At 40.9% G+C, this 25,071-nt stretch overlaps 1 protein-coding gene across 1 annotated transcript in view; it reads left to right on the top strand.

Annotated features, from left to right (window-relative positions):
- The window catches only part of LOC133572380 (ankyrin-3-like), a 367,012-nt gene that overhangs the window by 272,942 nt on the left and 68,999 nt on the right, over positions 1-25,071 (top strand). The window contains exons 37-38 of the mRNA XM_072915334.1: positions 9,866-9,988; positions 10,281-10,307. Coding sequence (XP_072771435.1) covers positions 9,866-9,988; positions 10,281-10,307 — 150 coding nt within the window. The remainder of the gene's footprint in view (positions 1-9,865; positions 9,989-10,280; positions 10,308-25,071) is intronic.

Here is a 25,071-nt window from a genome sequence, read left to right as displayed (position 1 = left end):
GGAAAGAAGTGACCTAGATCTCAGCGGATGTGGAATTGATGAAGAGTGGAAGCTCCATACCTGCCAACTACTCCGGTTTTCCCGTAATTAGTACGGTTTTCATCAACCTATTCCGGGTTACGGTTTGCAGTGATAAAAAATACGGTTTTTCATTAATTAAAAAAAAAAAAAAGGGTGAAAACTACGCGAATCGCACCTTGTGCAGACAAGATTTTTCGATCGGACACGGAGGAATTAGCGATGTAAAAGACCACGTTGGGACAAAAAAACACAAGTCTAATGCCGTTGCTAGCGATACAAGTGGAAAACTTTCAACGTTTTTCGTCGCCCAAACAGATTCTTTGGATGTGATAAATGCCGAAGTTTTATTTACGGAGGCAATAATTGAGCATGGACTTCCAATCGCACTGGCTGATCACATGGGACAGTTAAATGTTTGTAATGCAACCTTTAAAAATCATTACGCGGTGATCGCGGTCCCAAAAATAAACTTTTCTTGCATGATAATGTCCAGAAAAATTAGCTTTATATTACTATAGAGTCCTTTTAACGAATGAGTTTGATGGTTTATCACAAACCTTAAATGAAAGAAGAAGTCCTTTGTTCTCCTGCACCATGCATGCGCTTTGGCCTTGCTTCGTGTTTGGTGCGCAATCCTGTCGGCTGTATTTCACAGCACGTCTTTGACAACTTGAAGTGGCATAAAACATTTAAAACAAAGGGGTTATAGCAGTGGTTCTCAAACTTTTTTTGTCATCCCCCACTTTGGACAAGGGGGAGTTTTCAAGCCCCACCTGCCCCCATCGCCCCAACAGAGCGCTAATGCCAAGCTTTAACATTTTAAAATTTATTGAACATCAAGTTGTATGCATTCAAACTCAATAACATAAAATAACATTAAGTTCAATAATAAATAAAATAACTGTGCAGCTGTGGTATAACTTGCATCAAGTTCAATAATAAATAAAATAACTTCCATCAAGTTCAATAATAAATAAAACAAAAGTGTTATAACTTGCATCAAGTTCAATAATAAATCAAAAAAAGTGTTATAACTTGCATCACGTTCAATAATAAATAAATAAAAACTGTTATAACTTGCATCAAGTTCAATAATAAATCAAAAAAAGTGTTATAACTTGCATCACGTTCAATAATAAATCAAAAAAAGTGTTATAACTTGCATCAAGTTCAATAATAAATCAAATAAAAGTGTTATAACTTGCATCAAGTTCAATAATAAATCAAAAAGTGTTATAACTTGCATCAAGTTCAATAATAAATCAAAAAGTGTTATAACTTGCATCAAGTTCAATAATAAATCAAAAAGTGTTATAACTTGCATCAAGTTCAATAATAAATCAAATAACTTGCATCAAGTTCAATAATAAATCAAAAAAAGTGTTATAACTTGCATCAAGTTCAATAATAAATAAAACAAAAGTGTTATAACTTGCATCAAGTTCAATAATAAATCACATAAAAGTGTTATAACTTGCATCAGGTTCAATAATACATCAAATAACTTGCATCAAGTTCAATAATAAGTCAAAAAAGTGTTATAACTTGCATCAAGTTCAATAATAAGTCAAAAAAGTGTTATAACTTGCATCAAGATCAATAATAAATAAAACAAAAGTGTTATAACTTGCATCAAGTTCAATAATAAATCAAAAAAAGTGTTATAACTTGCATCAAGTTCAATAATAAATAAAACAAAAGTGTTATAACTTGCATCAAGTTCAATAATAAATCAAAAAAGTGTTATAACTTGCATCAAGTTCAATAATAAATCAAAAAAAGTGTTATAACTTGCATCAAGTTCAATAATAAATAAAACAAAAGTGTTATAACTTGCATCAAGTTCAATAATAAATCAAAAAAAGTGTTGTAACTTGCATCAAGTTCAATAATAAATCAAATAAAAGTGTTATAACTTGCATCAAGTTCATAATAAATCAAAAAAAGTGTTATAACTTGCATCAAGTTCAATAATAAATCAAAAAGTGTTATAACTTGCATCACGTTCAATAATAAATCAAAAAAAGTGTTATAACTTGCATCAAGTTCAATAATAAATCAAATAACTTGCATCAAGTTCAATAATAAATCAAAAAAAGTGTTATAACTTGCATCAAGTTCAATAATAAATCAAAAAAAGTGTTATAACTTGCATCAAGTTCAATAATAAATAAAACAAAAGTGTTATAACTTGCATCAAGTTCAATAATAAATCAAAAAAAGTGTTATAACTTGCATCAAGTTCAATAATAAATCAAATAACTTGCATCAAGTTCAATAATAAATACAATAAAAGTGCCACTTTGCAATCTTTGCAAAAAAAAAAAGGAGGAGCTATGCATTTGGCAAGACAGGGCAAGTGACAGCACTTTTCCCCGGGAGAGCCACCTTGCTTCACTGTGAAACAGCACGGCTGTATGATCAGCTCCCATTTCCTCACACAGTGCAGAGAACAGTCGCACTTTCAGTGGTCGTGTTTTGATCAAATTTACCGCGCTCACAACATCTGTTAAAACCTCATTGAGTTCGGGGCTGAGCTGCCTTGACGCGAGTGCTTCCCGGTGAATGACACAGTGTGTGCCCGTCACATTTTTGTTTCTCTGCAGGCGCTGGCTCTGGCTCGACGACCTTTGAGGTGCGAGTCACAAATGTATATATTTGTGTAATTGTGGTCCACACATTAGCCTGCTACCCATCCGCGCGAAAGTTTGTTCCGCTTAGCCCCGCCCCCATTAGTTACTGTTGCTATGTCTGTCAAACTTTCGCTCGTACCGAGAAATATAAAGCCTACAGTAAAAATAAGTACCGGTAATTTCCATTTATTTATATAGCGGATTTCACAGACAGAATCACAAAGTGATTTACAGTGTGTATAGAAAATGAAAGCATAGTAAAAAAATAATCTAAGAATATAATAATTTTTAAAAAAAATTTAAAGTGAAATTTCCTCCCGTTCCTCGCGCCCCACCTGTCATGTCTCTATTCCCCACCAGTGGGGCGCGCCCCACACTTTGAGAAACGCTGCATTACGCGGTGATCGCGGTCCCAAAAATAAACTTTTCTTGCATGATAATGTCCAGAAAAACTCGCTTTGTATTACTATAGAGTCCTTTTAACGAATGAGTTTGATGGTTTATCACAAACCTTAAATGAAAGAAGTCCTTTGTTCTCCTGCACCATGCATGCGCTTTGGCCTTGCTTCGTGTTTGGTGCGCAATCCTGTCGGCTGTATTTCACAGCACGTCTTTGACAACTTGAAGTGGCATAAAACATTTAAAACAAAGGGGTTATAGGCAGGCCCGGCCCTAACCAATCTGGCGCCCTAGGCAAGATTTTAGATGGCGCCCCCCCCACATCGGCAGTGAACTGTATATACTCACAAGAAACCAAATAGCTTTGTCTTTGACCTTTTTTTTACTTAAAGAAAGCAAATTAACAATCAGAATAGTTAACAAGATAAAAAAAAATATGAATAAATAAATGAATGCAAAAAATAAAAAATGAATATATGAAATACAATATTTTTTACATACATATTGCTTAATTAACATTAATGATGTGCACTTTAACAACTAGGCTTACAACTATACCTAATATATAAAGGGGTGGAAAAGTGACTATTACCTGCAGGGCAAACATTAGCTAACCAGAAGGCAATAACAATGTAAACAAAAAACACCTGCTTAAAAGATCTAATACAAATGTCCCTGAGGAATGTAAGGTGAGTACTGTAATTACCTAACGTTACATTATTATTTTCCATAACAATTTAGCCCCCTCCACAATATTAACCCGACGTTAAAACAGAACTAGCTATTTATTGATTAGCAATTGCAGAATCATGTGACATTAGCTTAATGCTAAAAAGCCAGGTTACTATCACATTCTGTAACAGACAAATAATTTCATGTAGGCTAACGTTACCTACCTGCTACCTCTGTCTTTTCTCGTTTCTCCTCCTCTTCTTTTCTCTTTTTTCTTCCCTGGGCACCTGACAGTTTTGGCCGTTTTGACATCTTGTGTTGATTTTTTGATGTGGTGACGTCCAAAAAGAGTCATGGTACGGGAAGGGAGGGGGCGCACCGTGCGGGGGGAGGGGGGGGGGGGGGCGTAATGTTGTAACAAATAATATTTCTATTAAATAGGCTTTACTTTGCATTTTAATTAACGTGAGATTATTTTTTTGTATTTAGAAATAATAGTAACAACTTTTTTTTTTCTTTTTTTTTCTCCAACATTTGTGGCACTGGCGTGGCGCCCCCTAATGGACGGCGCCCTTAGCATTTGCCTATACGGCCTATGCCACGGGCCGGCCCTGCATGGGACAGTTAAATGTTTGTAATGCAACCTTTAAAAATCATTACGCGGTGATCGCGGTCCCAAAAATAAACTTTTCTTGCATGATAATGTCCAGAAAAACTCACTTTATATTACTATAGAGTCCTTTTAACGAATGAGTTTGATGGTTTATCACAAACCTTAAATGAAAGAAGAAGTCCTTTGTTCTCCTGCACCATACATGCGCTTTGGCCTTGCTTCGTGTTTGGTGCGCAATCCTGTCGGCTGTATTTCACAGCACGTCTTTGACAACTTGAAGTGGCATAAAACATTTCAAACAAAGGGGTTATAGGAACAATCACTTTCAGTGTTTTATGCCACTTCAAGTTTTCAAAGACGGTATGCTGGTGCCCGACTGCCACAAGTGGAACAAACATTTGAAACAAAGGGGTTATAGGAACAATCACTTTCAGTGTTTTATGCCACTTCAAGTAAACTTATCATAAAGTTACCATATCATTTTTGCAGTATGATCAATCTGATAGAATACATTTGGATTTTAGCCAGAAAAAGGTAATGACACCAATGTTATCTATTGGAATTGTTTAGTACTGTTATACTGTTAAAAGTGGTTGGGGGCGTGGTTAAGAGGGGAGGAGTATATTGACAGCTAGAATTCACCAAGTCAAGTATTTCATACATATATATATATATATATATATATATATATATATATATATATATATATATATATATATATATATATATATATATATATATATATATATATATACATATACATATATATATATATATATATATATGTATATATATATATATATATATATATATATATATATATATATATATATATATATATACATATACATATACATATATATATATATATATATATATATATATATATATATGTATGTGTGGGGAAAAAAATCACAAGACTATTTCATCTCTACAGGCCTGTTTCATGAGGGGGGTTCCCTCAATCATCAGGAGATTTTAATGGAAGCATTCACATACCATTGTTTATATAGGGCACAGAGTGGGTGGGTACAGGCTGGCGTAGGGGCGTGGTGATTGGCTCATGTGTTACCTAGGAGGTGTTTCCGTCTGTGGCGGCATGCTGATACAATTTCGCTGCGCTTGTTGAGGGATGACAGGTCTGGACGGTAAATAATAAACAGTTTCTCTTTCAAGCATAGGTTGCATCTTTTATTACCACTATTGTAAGGTGTGCTGGATGCAAGAATTTGCCATGTTATTGAATATTCAACATTATTGTCTTTGAGGTCCCAAATGTGTTTGCTGAGTTCTGTGGTATTCCGCAGGTTTTGGTTCCTGAAAGAAGCCTTGTGATTGTTCCATCTGGTTTTGAACTCTCCCTCGGTTAATCCTACATATGTGTCGGATGTGTTAATGTCCTTGCGTGTTACCTTAGATTGGTAGACAACTGATGTTTGTAAGCACCCCCCGTTGAGAGGGCAATCAGGTTTCTTTCGACAGTTGCAGCCTTTGTTGGTTTTGGAGTCGCTCTGTCCGGGGGCCGACGGCTCATTTGCAATTGTTTTGTTGTGGTTTGAGATAATTTGTCGTATATTGTTCATACAGCTGTAGCTCAATTTAATGTTGTTTTTGTTGAATACTTTTCTTAGGGTGTTGTCTTTGGGAAAGTGTTTGTCAATCAGATTGAGGAATTTGTGTCCAATGTTAGTTGAGACGTTTTTGCTGTATGGGGGGTTGTACCAGATGATGTCGTTTCGTTTTCTGTTCTTTTTTGGCTGGTTTCCTGGCGTGGGTTCATAGGTGAGGGTGAAATTGTATCCGCTTTCATCAAGGGCTTTTTGGTACGGGGGGGTTGCTTGGTCAAATTCAGCTTTGCTAGATGACAGCATCGATAGCCTTTTATTAATTCCGGTAGGTATTCTTTTTGGATCACGATTGAAGTCAACAAGCAAACCGTCAACTTCCTCGACGTCACTTTCAACCTGAGAAATAACAGCTACCAACCATTCACGAAATATATATATATATATATATATATATATATATATATATATATATATATATATATATATATATATATATATATATATATATATCCTGAAAATATGCAAACAAAACTGTGTTTAGATAATTGATACTTCAAACTTGCATAAATAAATATTAAGGAATATAACATAACTTGGCTTCTGGGAGCTTCAAAATGTAATGAATAAAATGCTAAAGTTGTTGATAAACAAGCAATTATTTTAATAATTAAATATGGTCATTTTAAATGAATTATTATGATCATTTAAAATTAATTATTTCAAATATGTTTATTTTAATGTATAATTATATGGCTGGATGTAATAAGGAGTCAGAAAAAATACAAATAAATTAATTTTGATGTTTTTAGCAAAATATAGTAAAAATGTATTTATTTTTTTTAATTTTTTTTTATTAATAAATATATTTATTTTTAGGTAAGATAAACATAATAATACAATTTATCTCTCGTCTGGGTGATTTAGTTCTTGTCACCCCTGTTGTCCTCCCGTCGTGAAAAAAGGCTGTCCTCACTCAGGTCCGCATGGAGCTGGAGGCCACGCCCCCTCCAGCTCCGCCTGAAAATCGTGAGATTTACGGGAGAATATTTGTCCCCGGGAGGTTTTTTCGGGAGAGGCGCTGAATTTCGGGAGTCTCCCGGAAAATTCGGGAGGGTTGGCAAGTATGTGATACAGTATTATCTGCCGCCTGCTGCTTGTTTGTCCCACCTCCTTAAGGCTTCAGTCACATGCAGGGTTCTCACAGGAATGAGGCAAAAATACAACTTAGCTACTGTATAATCAACAAGCAAGGAATCAAACAGAGACGGGATTCAATTTAGCTCATGAGGAGAGCGCGTGGACATGCACCCTCGTACCCCACCACTCTGAGGAAAAAGTTCCACGCCTTATTTGGGCATTTCCTGATTACATCGCTGCAGCTGCTTCTAAGGGGAGGGCTCTCATTATGCAGCAGCTGCACTGGGTCATAAACAGTTGAAACAAAAGGTGCTTGGAGCGGTGTCGGGTTTGCCCCCCCTCTTTGGGTCCTGATCAGGGCCCTTCCCGTGGCTGTCCAAGACCTGAGAAACCGACACCTCTACGGCGCAGTCCATCGCACACAGTGGAGGTTTACGAGCTGTCCGCCTTTTGCGTGATAAGATCAAAGGCAGCTTGGTAAAAAGTTAAAAAGTTAAAGTACCAATGATTGTCACACACACACTAGGTGTGGCGAGATTATTCTCTGCATTTGACCCATCACCCTTGATCACCCCCTGGGAGGCGAGGGGAGCAGTGGGCAGCAGCGGCGGCCGCGCCCGGGAATCATTTTTGGTGATTTAACCCCCAATTCCAACCCTTGATGCTGAGTGCCAAGCAGGGAGGTAATGGGTCCCATTTTTATAGTCTTTGGTATGACTCGGCCGGGGTTTGAACTCACAACCTACCGATCTCAGGGCGGACACTCTAACCACTAGGCCACTGAGTAGGTACAAAAAGGTAATCGTCCCTGGGTGTATTTCCTGATTACATCGCTGCAGCTGCTTCTAAGGGGGGAGGGCTCTCATTATGCAGCAGCTGCACTGGGTCATAAACAGTTGAAACAAAAGGTGCTTGGAGCGGTGTCAGGTTTGCCCCCCCTCTTTGGGTCCTGACCAAGGGCACTTCCCGTGGCTGTCCAAGATCTGAGAAACCGACACCTCCACGGCGCAGTCCATCGCACACAGTGGAGGTTTACGAGCTGTCCGCCTTTTGCGTGATAAGATCAAAGGCAGCTTGGTAAAAAGTTAAAAAGTTAAAGTTAAAGTACCAATGATTGTCACACACACACTAGGTGTGGCGAGATTATTCTCTGCATTTGACCCATCACCCTTGATCACCCCCTGGGAGGCGAGGGGAGCAGTGGGCAGCAGCGGTGGCCGCGCCCGGGAATCATTTTTGGTGATTTAACCCCCAATTCCAACCCTTGATGCTGAGTGCCAAGCAGGGAGGTAATGGGTCCCATTTTTATAGTCTTTGGTATGACTCGGCCGGGGTTTGAACTCACAACCTACCGATCTCAGGGCGGACACTCTAACCACTAGGCCACTGAGTAGGTACAAAAAGGTAATCGTCCCTGGGTGTATTTCCTGATTACATCGCTGCGTCTGCTTCTAAGGGGCGGGCTCTCATTATGCAGCAGCTGCACTGGGTCATAAACAGTTGACACAAAAGGTGCTTGGAGCGGTGTCGGGTTTGCCCCCCCTCTTTGGGTCCTGATCAGGCCCTTCCCGTGGCTGTCCAAGATCTGAGAAACCGACACATCTACGGCGCAGTCCATCGCACACAGTGGAGGTTTACGAGCTGTCCGCCTTTTGCGTGATAAGATCAAAGGCAGCTTGGTAAAAAGTTAAAAAGTTAAAGTTAAAGTACCAATGATTGTCACACACACACTAGGTGTGGCGAAATTATTCTCTGCATTTGACCCATCACCCTTGATCACCCCCTGGGAGGCGAGGGGAGCAGTGGGCAGCAGCGGCGGCCGCGCCCGGGAATCATTTTTGGTGATTTAACCCCCAATTCCAACCCTTGATGCTGAGTGCCAAGCAGGGAGGTAATGGGTCCCATTTTTATAGTCTTTGGTATGACTCGGCCGGGGTTTGAACTCACAACCTACCCATCTCAGGGCGGACACTCTAACCACTAGGCCACTGAGTAGGTACAAAAAAGGTAATCGTCCCTGGGTGTATTTCCTGATTACATCGCTGCAGCTGCTTCTAAGGGGGGAGGGCTCTCATTATGCAGCAGCTGCACTGGGTCATAAACAGTTGAAACAAAAGGTGCTTGGAGCGGTGTCGGGTTTGCCCCCCCCTCTTTGGGTCCTGATCAGGGCCCTTTCCCGTGGCTGTCCAAGACCTGAGAAACCGACACCTCTACGGCGCAGTCCATCGCACACAGTGGAGGTTTACGAGCTGTCCGCCTTTTGCGTGATAAGATCAAAGGCAGCTTGGTAAAAAGTTAAAGTTAAAGTACCAATGATTGTCACACACACACTAGGTGTGGCGAGATTATTCTCTGCATTTGACCCATCACCCTTGATCACCCCCTGGGAGACGAGGGGAGCAGTGGGCAGCAGCGGTGGCCGCGCCCGGGAATCATTTTTGGTGATTTAACCCCCAATTCCAACCCTTGATGCTGAGTGCCAAGCAGGGAGGTAATGGGTCCCATTTTTATAGTCTTTGGTATGACTCGGCCGGGGTTTGAACTCACAACCTACCCATCTCAGGGCGGACACTCTAACCACTAGGCCACTGAGTAGGTACAAAAAGGTAATCGTCCCTGGGTGTATTTCCTGATTACATCGCTGCAGCTGCTTCTAAGGGGAGGGCTCTCATTATGCAGCAGCTGCACTGGGTCATAAACAGTTGAAACAAAAGGTGCTTGGAGCGGTGTCGGGTTTGCCCCCCCCCCCCTCTTTGGGTTTGCCCTGCCAAAGTGGGCTGGGTCTTCATGTTGTCCTCCTCTAACACTTCTGTCCCCAACAGATCAGGGACTTGGGCCAAGAGCCGTGCGGACGCCTTTCCTTCCTGAAGGAGCCCAAAAGCTGTAAAGGTGCCACGCAGGCGGCTATTTGCAATTTGAACATCACACTGCCCACGCACAGGAAGGTAGGAACAGCTTTAGGCTCCTAGTGGAGATGTGAGCCAGGACTAAGACCCCACAAAGTAGCAGCAGTGTGCTTTGCTGCTTCTCATGCTCCGTCTTCTCCTCGGGGAAAATGTCCCGTCTTGCTCCCTGCTTGTTATAGTTTGCCCTTTTTTTTCGATTGTAATGTTTTGATTTGTGCTGCTCCATTGTCACCTTGCACCGCCCCCCCCCCCCGCCCTCACGCTAACATTCTCCCTGCTCTCCATTCTGTCATCTCTCCTGCGGCTGCAATGCATCTTGGGAATGCCACAGGATGTGGAGTCTGATCCTGATGATGAGGTAAATGCTCTCTTCGTCGTCTCACCAACTTGGAAGGGTACATGTTCCACTCAGGGCCTGACTTACTGGAGGTTTGCGTGTACTAAAGCGGGTGCAAACTTGATAGCACACGCAAAGCTGATCTATTAAAGGCGTGCAAAGTCTTTCTAAGACCTCCATTTTGCGTCTCGGCCTTCGTTAATATGCGGAATTTATGCCCGTCATCAAAACCCTAACCCAATACTGGGAGGAGGAAATGCAAATATCATTGTTTAGCACACGCAATGTGATTTATTAACACTCATTGTCCTTTTGGGAGCACTATTTAGCATTTTATTTTGCACTAGTACCTAAAGACCTACATAAGACTGCCACCTTAAGACTTAGTCAAGACTAGTACCTAAAGACCTACATAAGACTGCAACCTTAAGAATTAGTCAAGACTACTACCTAAAGACTTACATAAGACTGCAACCTTAAGACTTAGTCAAGACTAGTACCTAAAGACCTACATAAGACTGCAACCTTAAGACTTAGTCAAGACTAGTACCTAAAGACTTACATAAGACTGCAACCTTAAGACTTAGTCAAGACTAGTACCTAAAGACTTACATAAGACTGCAACCTTAAGAATTAGTCAAGACTAGTACCTAAAGACTTACATAAGACTGCAACCTTAAGACTTAGTCAAGACTAGTACCTAAAGACCTACATAAGACTGCAACCTTAAGACTTACTCAAGACTAGTACCTAAAGACCTACATAAGACTGCAACCTTAAGACTTACTCAAGACTAGTACCTAAAGACCTACATAAGACTGCAACCTTAAGACTTAGTCAAGACTAGTACCTAAAGACTTACATAAGACTGCAACCTTAAGACTTAGTCAAGACTAGTACCTAAAGACTTACATAAGATTGCCACCTTAAGACTTAGTCAAGACTAGTACCTAAAGACCTACATAAGACTGCAACCTTAAGTCTACTACCTAAAAACGTACATAAGACCACTACCTAAAGACTTGCACAAAACTACAACCTAAAGATTTACCCAAACGACTTACATAAGACTACTACCTAAACGACTTACGTAAGATTGCCACCTTAAGACTTACTCAAGACTAGTACCTAAAGACCTACATAAGATTGCCACCTTAAGACTTACTCAAGACTAGTACCTAAAGACCTACATAAGACTGCAACCTTAAGTCTACTACCTAAAAACGTACATACGACCACTACCTAAAGACTTACACAAAACTACAACCTAAAGATTTACCCAACCGACTTACGTAAGACTACTACCTAAACGACTAATGTAAGACTACTACCTAAACGACTTACATAAGATGGACACCTTAAAACTTACTCAAGACTAGTACCTAAAGACCTACACAAGACTGCATTCTTAAGACTACCACTTAAAAACTTAAGACTACTACCTAAACGACTTACGTAAGACTACTACCTAAAGATTTACAGAAAACTACAACCTAAAGATTTACCCAAACGACTTACGTAAGACTACTACCTAAAGACTTACATAAGACTGCAACCTTAAGACTTAGTCAAGACTGGTACCTAAAGACCTACATAAGATTGCCACCTTAAGTCTACTACCTAAAAACGTACATAAGACCACTACCTAAAGACTTACACAAAACTACAACCTAAAGATTTACCCAAACGACTTACGTAAGACTACTACCTAAACGACTTACGTAAGACTACTACCTAAAGACTTACGTAAGATTGCCACCTTAAGACTTACTCAAGACTAGTACCTAAAGACCTACATAAGACTGCAACCTTAAGACTTACTCAAGACTACTACCTAAAGACTGCAACCTTAAGTCTACTACCTAAAAACGTACATAAGACCACTACCTAAAGACTTGCACAAAACTACAACCTAAAGATTTACCCAAAAGACTTACGTAAGACTACTACCTAAATGACTAATGTAAGACTACTACCTAAATGACTTGCATAAGATTGCCACCTTAAAACTTCCTCAAGACTAGTACCTAAAGACCTACACAAGACTGCATTCTTAAGACTACCACCTAAAAACTTAAGACTACTACCTAAACGACTTACGTAAGACTACTACCTAAAGACTTACATAAGACCACTACCTAAAGACTTACACAAAACTACAACCTAAAGATTTACCCAAACGACTTACGTAAGTCTACTACCTAAACGACTTACGTAAGACTACTACTTAAAGACTTACATAAGATTGCCACCTTAAGACTTAGTCAAGACTAGTACCTAAAGACCTACATAAGACTACAACCTTAAGACTACTACCTAAAAACTTACATAAGACCACTACCTAAAGACTTACTTAAAGGACTTACAGGCCTTTTAGGTAGTCTTACTACCTAAAAACCTACAAAAGACTTACACAAAACTACAACCTACAGATTTACCCAAACGACTTACGTAAGACTACTACCTAAAGACTTACGTAAGACTACTACCTAAACGACTTACATAAGATTGCCACCTTAAGACTTACTCAAGACTAGTACCTAAAGACCTACATAAGACTGCAACCTTAAGACTTAGTCAAGACTAGTACCTAAAGACCTACATAAGACTGCAACCTTAGGTCTACTACCTAAAAACGTACATAAGACCACTACCTAAAGACTTACACAAAACTACTACCTAAAGACTTACATAAGACCACTACCTAAAGACTTTCTTAAAGGACTTACAGGCCTTTTAGGTAGTCTTACTACCTAAAAACCTACAAAAGACTACTACCTAAATACTTACACAAAACTAGAACCTAAAGATTTACCCAAACGACTTACGTAAGACTACTACCTAAACGACTTACATAAGATTGCCACCTTAAGAGTTACTCAAGACTAGTACCTAAAGACCTACATAAGACTGCAACCTTAAGTCTACTACCTAAAGACTTACACAAAACTACAACCTAAAGATTTACCCAAACGACTTACGTAAGACTACTACCTAAAGACTTACGTAAGATTGCCACCTTAAGACTTACTCAAGACTAGTACCTAAATACCTACATAAGACTGCAACCCTAAGTCTACTACCTAAAGACTTACACAAAACTACAACCTAAAGATTTACCCAAACGACTTATGTAGGACTACTACCTAAACGACTTAGGTAAGACTACTACCTAAAGACTTACTCAAGACTAGTACCTAAAGACCTACATAAGACTGACTGCAACCTTAAGTCTACTACCTAAAGACTTACTAAAAACTACAACCTAAAGATTTACCCAAACGACTTACGTAAGACTACTACCTAAAGACTTACGTAAGATTGCCACCTTAAGACTTACTCAAGACTAGTACCTAAATACCTACATAAGACTGCAACCCTAAGTCTACTACCTAAAGACTTACACAAAACTACAACCTAAAGATTTACCCAAACGACTTATGTAGGACTACTACCTAAACGACTTAGGTAAGACTACTACCTAAAGACTTACTCAAGACTAGTACCTAAAGACCTACATAAGACTGACTGCAACCTTAAGTCTACTACCTAAAGACTTACACAAAACTACAACCTAAAGATTTACCCAAACGACTTACGTAAGACTTACGTAAGACTACTACCTTAAGACTTAGTCAAGACTAGTACCTAAAGACCTACATAAGACTGCAACCTTAAGTCTACTACCTAAAAACTTACATAAGACCACTACCTAAAGACTTTCTTAAAGGACTTACAGGCCTTTTAGGTAGTCTTACTACCTAAAAACCTACAAAAGACTACTACCTAAATACTTACACAAAACTAGAACCTAAAGATTTACCCAAACGACTTACGTAAGACTACTACCTAAACGACTTACATAAGATTGCCACCTTAAGAGTTACTCAAGACTAGTACCTAAAGACCTACATAAGACTGCAACCTTAAGTCTACTACCTAAAGACTTACACAAAACTACAACCTAAAGATTTACCCAAACGACTTACGTAGGACTACTACCTAAACGACTTACGTAAGTTTGCCACCTTAAGACTACATAAGACGGCAACCTTAAGTCTACTACCTAAAGACTTACACAAAACTACAACCTAAAGATTTACCCAAACGACTTACGTAGGACTACTACCAAAACGACTTACGTAAGACTGCTACCTAAAGACTTAGACAAAACTACAACCTAAAGATTTACCCAAACGACTTACGTAAGACTACTACCAAACGACTTACGTAAGTCTGCCACCTTAAGACTACATAAAACTGCAACCTTAAGTCTACTACCTAAAGACTTACACAAAACTACAACCTAAAGATTTACCCAAACGACTTACGTAGGACTACTACCTAAACGACTTACGTAAGACTGCCACCTTAAGACTTAGTCAAGACTAGTACCTAAAGACCTACATAAGACTGCAACCTTAAGACTACTACCTAAAGACTTACACAAAACTACAACCTAAAGATTTACCCAAACGACTTATGTAGGACTACTACCTAAACGACTTAGGTAAGACTACTACCTAAAGACTTACTCAAGACTAGTACCTAAAGACCTACATAAGACTGCAACTTTAAGTCTACTACCTAAAGACTTACACAAAACTACAACCTAAAGATTTACCCAAACGACTTACGTAAGACTTACGTAAGACTACTACCTTAAGACTTAGTCAAGACTAGTACCTAAAGACCTACATAAGACTGCAACCTTAAGACTACTACCTAAAAACTTACATAAGACCACTACCTAAAGACTTACTTAAAGGACTTACAGGCCTTTTAGGTAGTCTTACTACCTAAAAACCTACAAAAGACTACTACCTAAATACTTACACAAAACTAGAACCTAAAGATTTACCCAAACGACTTACGTAAGACTAATACCTAAACGACTTACATAAGATTGCCACCATAAGACTTAGTCAAGACTAGTACCTAAAGACCTACATAAGACTGCAACCTTAAGTCTACTACCTAAAGACTTACACAAAACTACAACCTAAAGATTTACCCAAACGACTTACGTAGGACTCCTACCTAAACGACTTACGTAAGACTGCCACCTTAAGACTTAGTCAAGACTAGTACCTAAAGGCCCTACATAAGACTGCAACCTTAAGTCTACGACCTAAAGACTTACACAAAACTACAACCTAAAGATTTACCCAAACGACTTATGTTGGACTACTACCTAAATGACTTAGGTAAGACTACTACCTAAAGACTTACTCAAGACTAGTACCTAAAGACCTACATAAGACTGCAACCTTAAGTCTACTACCTAAAGACTTACACAAAACTACAACCTAAAGATTTACCCAAACGACTTACGTAAGACTTACGTAAGACTACTACCTTAAGACTTAGTCAAGACTAGTACCTAAAGACTTACATAAGACTGCAACCTTAAGACTACTTCTTAAAAACCTACAAAAGACTTACACAAAACTACAACAAAAGATTGTCATAAGACTACAAGCTAAATATGTCCACAGACTGCTAAGACAACCACCTAAAGACTTACACAAGACTGCAATATGAAGACTAACATAAGACAACCACCTAAAGACTTACACAAGACTGCAATATGAAGACTAACATAAGACTATTACCTAAAGACTTACATAAGACTTATATCCAAAAACTTAAGAGGACAACCTAAATATTTCCACAAATGGCTTACATAAGGCAACCACGCAAATACTTATGTACATTAGACTACTATCTAAACGGTCAAAAATAAGAAGTATTAGACACATTGTCTGTTCAGCAACATCCTTTTATAAGTTCATAGCTGCGAGATGACTTAGGGGGCTGATCAAAACAAATTCAATTGATACGTTTTTGATTTTTTGAATGATTGTTTTTTTGCCATAGAATATATTTGACTAACAAAAGCTCACTTTTATTTTATAAGAAAAGAATAAAATAAAATAAATAAATAAATATTGACTGTTGTTACCCAAAGTATATTAAGTGGGATTTTTCAGAAAAACAAATATATACAGTAACACAAAAACAACCTGTCTCTGTGATCACTATAGGTGTATAAATAATAATATAGTCCATACATCCATCCATCTTCTTCCGCTTATCCGAGGTCGGGTCGCGGGGGCAGCAGCCTAAGCAGGGAAGCCCAGACTTCCCTCTCCCCAGCCACTTCGTCCAGCTCCTCCCGGGGGATCCCGAGGCGTTCCCAGGCCAGCCGGGAGACATAGTCTTCCCAACGTGTCCTGGGTCTTCCCCGTGGCCTCTTACCGGTCGGACGTGCCCGAAACACCTTCCTAGGGAGGCGTTCGGGTGGCATCCTGACCAGATGCCCGAACCACCTCATCTGGCTCCTCTCCATGTGGAGGAGCAGCGGCTTTACTTTGAGCTCCCCCCGGATGACAGAGCTTCTCACCCTATCTCTAAGGGAGAGACCCGCCACTCGGCGGAGGAAACTCATTTCGGCCGCTTGTACCCGTGATCTTGTCCTTTCGGTCATGACCCAAAGCTCATGACCATAGGTGAGGATGGGAACGTAGATCGACCGGTAAATCAAGAGCTTTGCCTTCCGGCTCAGCTCCTTCTTCACCACAACGGATCGATACAGCGTCCGCATTACTGAAGACGCCGCACCGATCCGCCTGTCGATCTCACGATCCACTCTTCCCCCACTCGTGAACAAGACTCCGAGGTACTTGAACTCCTCCACTTGGGGCAAGATCTCCTCCCCAACCCGGAGATGGTACTCCACCCTTTTCCGGGAGAGAACCATGGACTCGGACTTGGAGGTGCTGATTCCCATCCCAGTCGCTTCACACTCGGCTGCGAACCGATCCAGTGAGAGCTGAAGATCTTGGCCGGAGGAAGCCATCAGGACCACATCATCTGCAAATAGCAGTGACCTAATCCTGCAGCCACCAAACCAGATCCCCTCAACGCCCTGACTGCGCCTAGAAATTCTGTCCATAAAGGTTATGAACAGAATCGGTGACAAAGGGCAGCCTTGGCGGAGTCCAACCCTCACTGGAAACGTGTCCGACTTACTGCCGGCAATGCGGACCAAGCTCTGACACTGATCATACAGGGAGCGAACTGCCACAATAAGACAGTCCGTTACCCCATACTCTCTGAGCACTCCCCACAGGACTTCCCGGGGTACACGGTCGAATGCCTTCTCCAAGTCCACAAAGCACATGTAGACTGGTTGGGCAAACTCCCATGCACCCTCAAGGACCCTGCCGAGAGTATAGAGCTGGTCCTGAATCCGAGGTTCGACTATCCGGCGTAGCCTCCTCTCCAGTACACCTGAATAGACCTTACCGGGAAGGCTGAGGAGTGTGATCCCACGATAGTTGGAACTCACCCTGCGGTTCCCCTTCTTAAAGAGAGGAACCACCACCCCGGTCTGCCAATCCAGAGGTACCGCCCCCGATGTCCACGCGATGTTGCAGAGTCTTGTCAACCAAGACAGCCCCACAACATCCAGAGCCTTAAGGAACTCCGGGCGGATCTCATCCACCCCCGGGGCCTTGCCACCGAGGAGCTTTTTAACTACCTCGGCAACCTCAGCCCCAGAAATAGGAGAGCCCACCACAGATTCCCCAGGCCCTGCTTCCTCATAGGAAGACGTGCTGGTAGGATTGAGGAGGTCTTCGAAGTATTCCCTCCACCGATCCACAACATCCGCAGTCGAGGTCAGCAGAACACCATCCCCGCCATACACGGTGTTGACACTGCACTGCTTCCCCTTCCTGAGGCGGCGGATGGTGGTCCAGAATTGCTTCGAAGCCGTCCGGAAGTCTTTTTCCATGGCCTCCCCGAACTCCTCCCATGTCCGAGTTTTTGCCTCCGTGACCGCTGAAGCCGCACACCGCTTGGCCTGTCGGTACCTGTCCGCTGCCTCAGGAGTCCCATGAGCCAAAAGAACCCGGTAGGACTCCTTCTTCAGCCTGACGGCATCCCTCACCGCCGGTGTCCACCAACGGGTTCTAGGATTACCCCCACGACAGGCACCAACTACCTTGCGGCCACAGCTCCAATCGGCCGCCTCGGCAATAGAGGTACGGAACATGGTCCACTCGGACTCAATGTCCAGCACCTCCCTCGTGACATGTTCAAAGTTCTTCCGGAATATAGTGTTAAATAAAATCAGTCCCTCGGGCACAAAACTGAAAATAATACAGCTCTCCAAAAAGTGCACTTCTGCTGCTATTGGAACATACTAACTACACACACTCTGACACTAAGAACACCAGTCATCAATCAACAATTCTTCTTCCAAAAAATTATTTTGCTGGTGGAAATACACGACTGGCAGCCATTTTAAGTCCTCAAAACATCCATTGAAACAGTGCGCAAAAATAGTTTGTCAATAAACATCTTAGTATCAAATGTAACCACTCTCCACCTTAATATTGAGTTACATAAACAAGTTAAACAGTTTACTTACAGACTTATCTTTTCCAAGGCTTGTAAGAGCTAACACAACTTGTCTACTTCTCAATTGTCTCATGAACTGAACTGACGTCGCCAACCCGGAAGTGCCCAAACTAATGACGCGTAGTATTTTCATATCGCCACAAGGTGTCAGTAAGAGTCTACAATCAAATGGGCGTAACATTGCCGTCCCACAGGGCATTTCCTGTGGGAAGGGATTCGTTCCCAGGGATTCGAATAAAAGAACCAACTCTTTTTCTTTACTATAGTGGCCTCGATAACGGGAACCGGTTCTCAAAAAGGGATTCGAGTCCATGGAATCGGTTCTTTTCTTATCGAACAACCGAGAGAACCGGTTTCGAACATCATCCCTATGCACGACTGCTTCTAAAATGCCCATAAAAAGTTGTCGATATCTCCTGCATGTCTGAAAAGAAGGCAAAAGGCGCATGATAACATGGATGTGCAGTCAATGACCGTATAGGACACGCAAAATCCTCCTTGAAATAAGGCGCTCTGCACCACTTTTCAATTGCACACGCGGTCTTAGTAAATCACATGCCCACTAATAGGATACTTTATGGATGGGACAGTGCAAGGTATTTGGATCTTGGTAAATCAGGCCCTTAGTGAGGGACAGGAAGTGTAGATACTTTGTAAACAAATTCAGAGTCATGGCCAGGGATGGTGCCGAGGAGAAGCCAGAGCTCGAAAACACTCTCCTGTCGTTAAGGTTTCCTGTTTTAGACAAAAGCCAAGTAGTTTTCGTTTGGTATTTTGTTCCCTTAAATCAGTGCTTCCTCAATTATTTGATGTAATGACATCATTCTTTTCACACCCCTCCTATATTTAAATAGGATTGACAACCTGATGATATGTAGTTATTTTTCCATACAAAGCGCTGTATGAGTTGCTGCCACCTAGCTGGAGACGTCTGTAGTTTTTTTCACGCCGGCTATTTTAAGAAGTACGACTCTAATGATTATTAAATGTTGTTTCTTTGTAAATACAAAAACTAGAATGTAATATGCAATTTAATAGCTCAAGTACAGCATCATTTTTATTTTAATTGCTAAATAAATACAAAAATGTAAATACAATTTTGGGTATTGTTTGTAGAATTTTGAGGACAAGAAATAATGTATTCCATTTCGGAATAAGGCTGTAACACAAACCGTACACTGCAAAAAGTCAAGTGTTCAAAAACAAGAAAAAATTAAAGCTGCAAGCAGCATCCCGCATATTTGGCAGGTGCTAGTCCTAAGTGTCCCAATACTATTGTCCAGTTTTAGTCCTAAGTGTCCCAATACTTTTGTCAAGTTGTAGTCCTAAGTGTCCCAATACTTTTGGCCAGTGTAGGTGTCCCAATACTTTTGTCCAGTGGTAGTCCTAAGTGTCCCAATACTTTTGTCCAGTTGTAGTCCTAAGTGTCCCAATACTTTTGTCAAGTTGTAGTCCTAAGTGTCCCAATACTTTTGGCCAGTGTAAGTGTCCCAATACTTTTGTCTAGTGGTAGTCCTAAGTGTCCCAATACTTTTGTCCAGTTGTAGTCCTAAGTGTCCCAATACTTTTGTCCAGTGTAAGCGTCCCAATACTTTTGTCCAGTGGTAGTCCCAAGTGTCCCAATACTTTTGTCCAGTTGTAGTCCTAAGTGTCCCAATACTTTTGTCAAGTTGTAGTCCTAAGTGTCCCAATACTTTTGGCCAGTGTAAGTGTCCCAATACTTTTGTCCAGTGGTAGTCCTAAGTGTCCCAATACTTTTGTCCAGTTGTAGTCCTAAGTGTCCCAATACTTTTGTCCAGTTGTAGTCCTAAGTGTCCCAATACTTTTGTCAAGTTGTAGTCCTAAGTGTCCCAATACTTTTGGCCAGTGTAAGTGTCCCAATACTTTTGTCCAGTGGTAGTCCAAAGTGTCCCAATACTTTTGTCCAGTTCTAGTCCTAAGTGTCCCAATACTTTTGTCAAGTTGTAGTCCTAAGTGTCCCAATACTTTTGTCCAGTGTAAGCGTCCCAATACTTTTGGCCAGTGTAAGTGTCCCAATACTTTTGTCTAGTGGTAGTCCTAAGTGTCCCAATACTTTTGTCCAGTTGTAGTCCTAAGTGTCCCAATACTTTTCTCCAGTGTAAGCGTCCCAATACTTTTGGCCAGTGTAAGTGTCCCAATACTTTTGTCAAGTGGTAGTCCTAAGTGTCCCAATACTTTTGTCTACATTTAGTCCAAAGTGTCCCAATACTTTTGTCCAGTTCTAGTCCTAAGTGTCCCAATACTTTTGTCAAGTTGTAGTCCTAAGTGTCCCAATACTTTTGTCCAGTGTAAGCGTCCCAATACTTTTGGCCAGTGTAAGTGTCCCAATACTTTTGTCAAGTGGTAGTCCTGAGTGTCCCAATACTTTTGTCTACGTTTAGTCCGAAGTGTCCCAATACTTTTGTCCAGTTCTAGTCCTAAGTGTTCCAATACTTTTGTCAAGTTGTAGTCCTAAGTGTCCCAATACTTTTGGCCAGTGTAAGTGTCCCAATACTTTTGTCCAGTGGTAGTCCTAAGTGTCCCAATACTTTTGTCCAGTGTAAGCGTCCCAATACTTTTGGCCAGTGTAAGTGTCCCAATACTTTTGTCAAGTGGTAGTCCTAAGTGTCCCAATACTTTTGTCTACGTTTAGTCCGAAGTGTCCCAATACTTTTGTCCAGTTCTAGTCCTAAGTGTCCCAATACTTTTGTCAAGTTGTAGTCCTAAGTGTCCCAATACTTTTGGCCAGTGTAAGTGTCCCAATACTTTTGTCCAGTGGTAGTCCTAAGTGTCCCAATACTTTTGTCCAGTTGTAGTCCTAAGTGTCCCAATACTTTTGTCCAGTGTAAGCGTCCCAATACTTTTGTCCAGTGGTAGTCCTAAGTGTCCCAATACTTTTGTCCAGTTGTAGTCCTAAGTGTCCCAATACTTTTGTCCAGTTGTAGTCCTAAGTATCCCAATACTTTTGGCCAGTGTAAGTGTCCCAATACTTTTGTCTAGTGGTAGTCTTAAGTGTCCCAATACTTTTGTCCAGTTGTAGTCCTAAGTGTCCCAATACTTTTGTCCAGTGGTAGTCCTAAGTGTCCCAATACTTTTGGCCAGTGTAAGTGTCCCAATACTTTTGTCTAGTGGTAGTCCTAAGTGTCCCAATACTTTTGTCTAGTGGTAGTCCTAAGTGTCCCAATACTTTTGTCCAGTTGTAGTCCTAAGTGTCCCAATACTTTTCTCCAGTGTAAGCGTCCCAATACTTTTGGCCAGTGTAAGTGTCCCAATACTTTTGTCAAGTGGTAGTCCTAAGTGTCCCAATACTTTTGTCTACATTTAGTCCAAAGTGTCCCAAGACTTTTGTCCAGTTCTAGTCCTAAGTGTCCCAATACTTTTGTCAAGTTGTAGTCCTAAGTGTCCCAATACTTTTGTCCAGTGTAAGCGTCCCAATACTTTTGTCAAGTGGTAGTCCTGAGTGTCCCAATACTTTTGTCTACGTTTAGTCCGAAGTGTCCCAATACTTTTGTCCAGTTCTAGTCCTAAGTGTTCCAATACTTTTGTCAAGTTGTAGTCCTAAGTGTCCCAATACTTTTGGCCAGTGTAAGTGTCCCAATACTTTTGTCCAGTGGTAGTCCTAAGTGTCCCAATACTTTTGTCCAGTTGTAGTCCTAAGTGTCCCAATACTTTTGTCAAGTTGTAGTCCTAAGTGTCCCAATACTTTTGGCCAGTGTAAGTGTCCCAATACTTTTGTCTAGTGGTAGTCCTAAGTGTCCCAATACTTTTGTCCAGTTGTAGTCCTAAGTGTCCCAATACTTTTGTCCAGTGTAAGCGTCCCAATACTTTTGTCCAGTGGTAGTCCCAAGTGTCCCAATACTTTTGTCCAGTTGTAGTCCTAAGTGTCCCAATACTTTTGTCAAGTTGTAGTCCTAAGTGTCCCAATACTTTTGGCCAGTGTAAGTGTCCCAATACTTTTGTCCAGTGGTAGTCCTAAGTGTCCCAATACTTTTGTCCAGTTGTAGTCCTAAGTGTCCCAATACTTTTGTCCAGTTGTAGTCCTAAGTGTCCCAATACTTTTGTCAAGTTGTAGTCCTAAGTGTCCCAATACTTTTGGCCAGTGTAAGTGTCCCAATACTTTTGTCCAGTGGTAGTCCAAAGTGTCCCAATACTTTTGTCCAGTTCTAGTCCTAAGTGTCCCAATACTTTTGTCAAGTTGTAGTCCTAAGTGTCCCAATACTTTTGTCCAGTGTAAGCGTCCCAATACTTTTGGCCAGTGTAAGTGTCCCAATACTTTTGTCTAGTGGTAGTCCTAAGTGTCCCAATACTTTTGTCCAGTTGTAGTCCTAAGTGTCCCAATACTTTTCTCCAGTGTAAGCGTCCCAATACTTTTGGCCAGTGTAAGTGTCCCAATACTTTTGTCAAGTGGTAGTCCTAAGTGTCCCAATACTTTTGTCTACATTTAGTCCAAAGTGTCCCAATACTTTTGTCCAGTTCTAGTCCTAAGTGTCCCAATACTTTTGTCAAGTTGTAGTCCTAAGTGTCCCAATACTTTTGTCCAGTGTAAGCGTCCCAATACTTTTGGCCAGTGTAAGTGTCCCAATACTTTTGTCAAGTGGTAGTCCTGAGTGTCCCAATACTTTTGTCTACGTTTAGTCCGAAGTGTCCCAATACTTTTGTCCAGTTCTAGTCCTAAGTGTTCCAATACTTTTGTCAAGTTGTAGTCCTAAGTGTCCCAATACTTTTGGCCAGTGTAAGTGTCCCAATACTTTTGTCCAGTGGTAGTCCTAAGTGTCCCAATACTTTTGTCCAGTGTAAGCGTCCCAATACTTTTGGCCAGTGTAAGTGTCCCAATACTTTTGTCAAGTGGTAGTCCTAAGTGTCCCAATACTTTTGTCTACGTTTAGTCCGAAGTGTCCCAATACTTTTGTCCAGTTCTAGTCCTAAGTGTCCCAATACTTTTGTCAAGTTGTAGTCCTAAGTGTCCCAATACTTTTGGCCAGTGTAAGTGTCCCAATACTTTTGTCCAGTGGTAGTCCTAAGTGTCCCAATACTTTTGTCCAGTTGTAGTCCTAAGTGTCCCAATACTTTTGTCCAGTGTAAGCGTCCCAATACTTTTGTCCAGTGGTAGTCCTAAGTGTCCCAATACTTTTGTCCAGTTGTAGTCCTAAGTGTCCCAATACTTTTGTCCAGTTGTAGTCCTAAGTATCCCAATACTTTTGGCCAGTGTAAGTGTCCCAATACTTTTGTCTAGTGGTAGTCTTAAGTGTCCCAATACTTTTGTCCAGTTGTAGTCCTAAGTGTCCCAATACTTTTGTCCAGTGGTAGTCCTAAGTGTCCCAATACTTTTGGCCAGTGTAAGTGTCCCAATACTTTTGTCTAGTGGTAGTCCTAAGTGTCCCAATACTTTTGTCTAGTGGTAGTCCTAAGTGTCCCAATACTTTTGTCCAGTTGTAGTCCTAAGTGTCCCAATACTTTTCTCCAGTGTAAGCGTCCCAATACTTTTGGCCAGTGTAAGTGTCCCAATACTTTTGTCAAGTGGTAGTCCTAAGTGTCCCAATACTTTTGTCTACATTTAGTCCAAAGTGTCCCAAGACTTTTGTCCAGTCTAGTCCTAAGTGTCCCAATACTTTTGTCAAGTTGTAGTCCTAAGTGTCCCAATACTTTTGTCCAGTGTAAGCGTCCCAATACTTTTGTCAAGTGGTAGTCCTGAGTGTCCCAATACTTTTGTCTACGTTTAGTCCGAAGTGTCCCAATACTTTTGTCCAGTTCTAGTCCTAAGTGTTCCAATACTTTTGTCAAGTTGTAGTCCTAAGTGTCCCAATACTTTTGGCCAGTGTAAGTGTCCCAATACTTTTGTCCAGTGGTAGTCCTAAGTGTCCCAATACTTTTGTCCAGTGTAAGCGTCCCAATACTTTTGGCCAGTGTAAGTGTCCCAATACTTTTGTCCAGTGGTAGTCCTAAGTGTCCCAATACTTTTGTCCAGTTGTAGTCCTAAGTGTCCCAATACTTTTGTCCAGTGTAAGCGTCCCAATACTTTTGTCCAGTGGTAGTCCTAAGTGTCCCAATACTTTTGTCCAGTTGTAGTCCTAAGTGTCCCAATACTTTTGTCCAGTTGTAGTCCTAAGTATCCCAATACTTTTGGCCAGTGTAAGTGTCCCAATACTTTTGTCTAGTGGTAGTCTTAAGTGTCCCAATACTTTTGTCCAGTTGTAGTCCTAAGTGTCCCAATACTTTTGTCCAGTGGTAGTCCTAAGTGTCCCAATACTTTTGGCCAGTGTAAGTGTCCCAATACTTTTGTCTAGTGGTAGTCCTAAGTGTCCCAATACTTTTGTCTAGTGGTAGTCCTAAGTGTCCCAATACTTTTGTCCAGTTG

The sequence above is a fragment of the Nerophis lumbriciformis genome, linkage group LG02 (assembly GCF_033978685.3).
Source record: "Nerophis lumbriciformis linkage group LG02, RoL_Nlum_v2.1, whole genome shotgun sequence".
NCBI classification, from domain to species: Eukaryota; Metazoa; Chordata; class Actinopteri; order Syngnathiformes; family Syngnathidae; genus Nerophis; species Nerophis lumbriciformis.
Note: the sequence above shows the minus strand (reverse complement) of the source record. Positions and strands in the feature narration are given on the sequence as shown.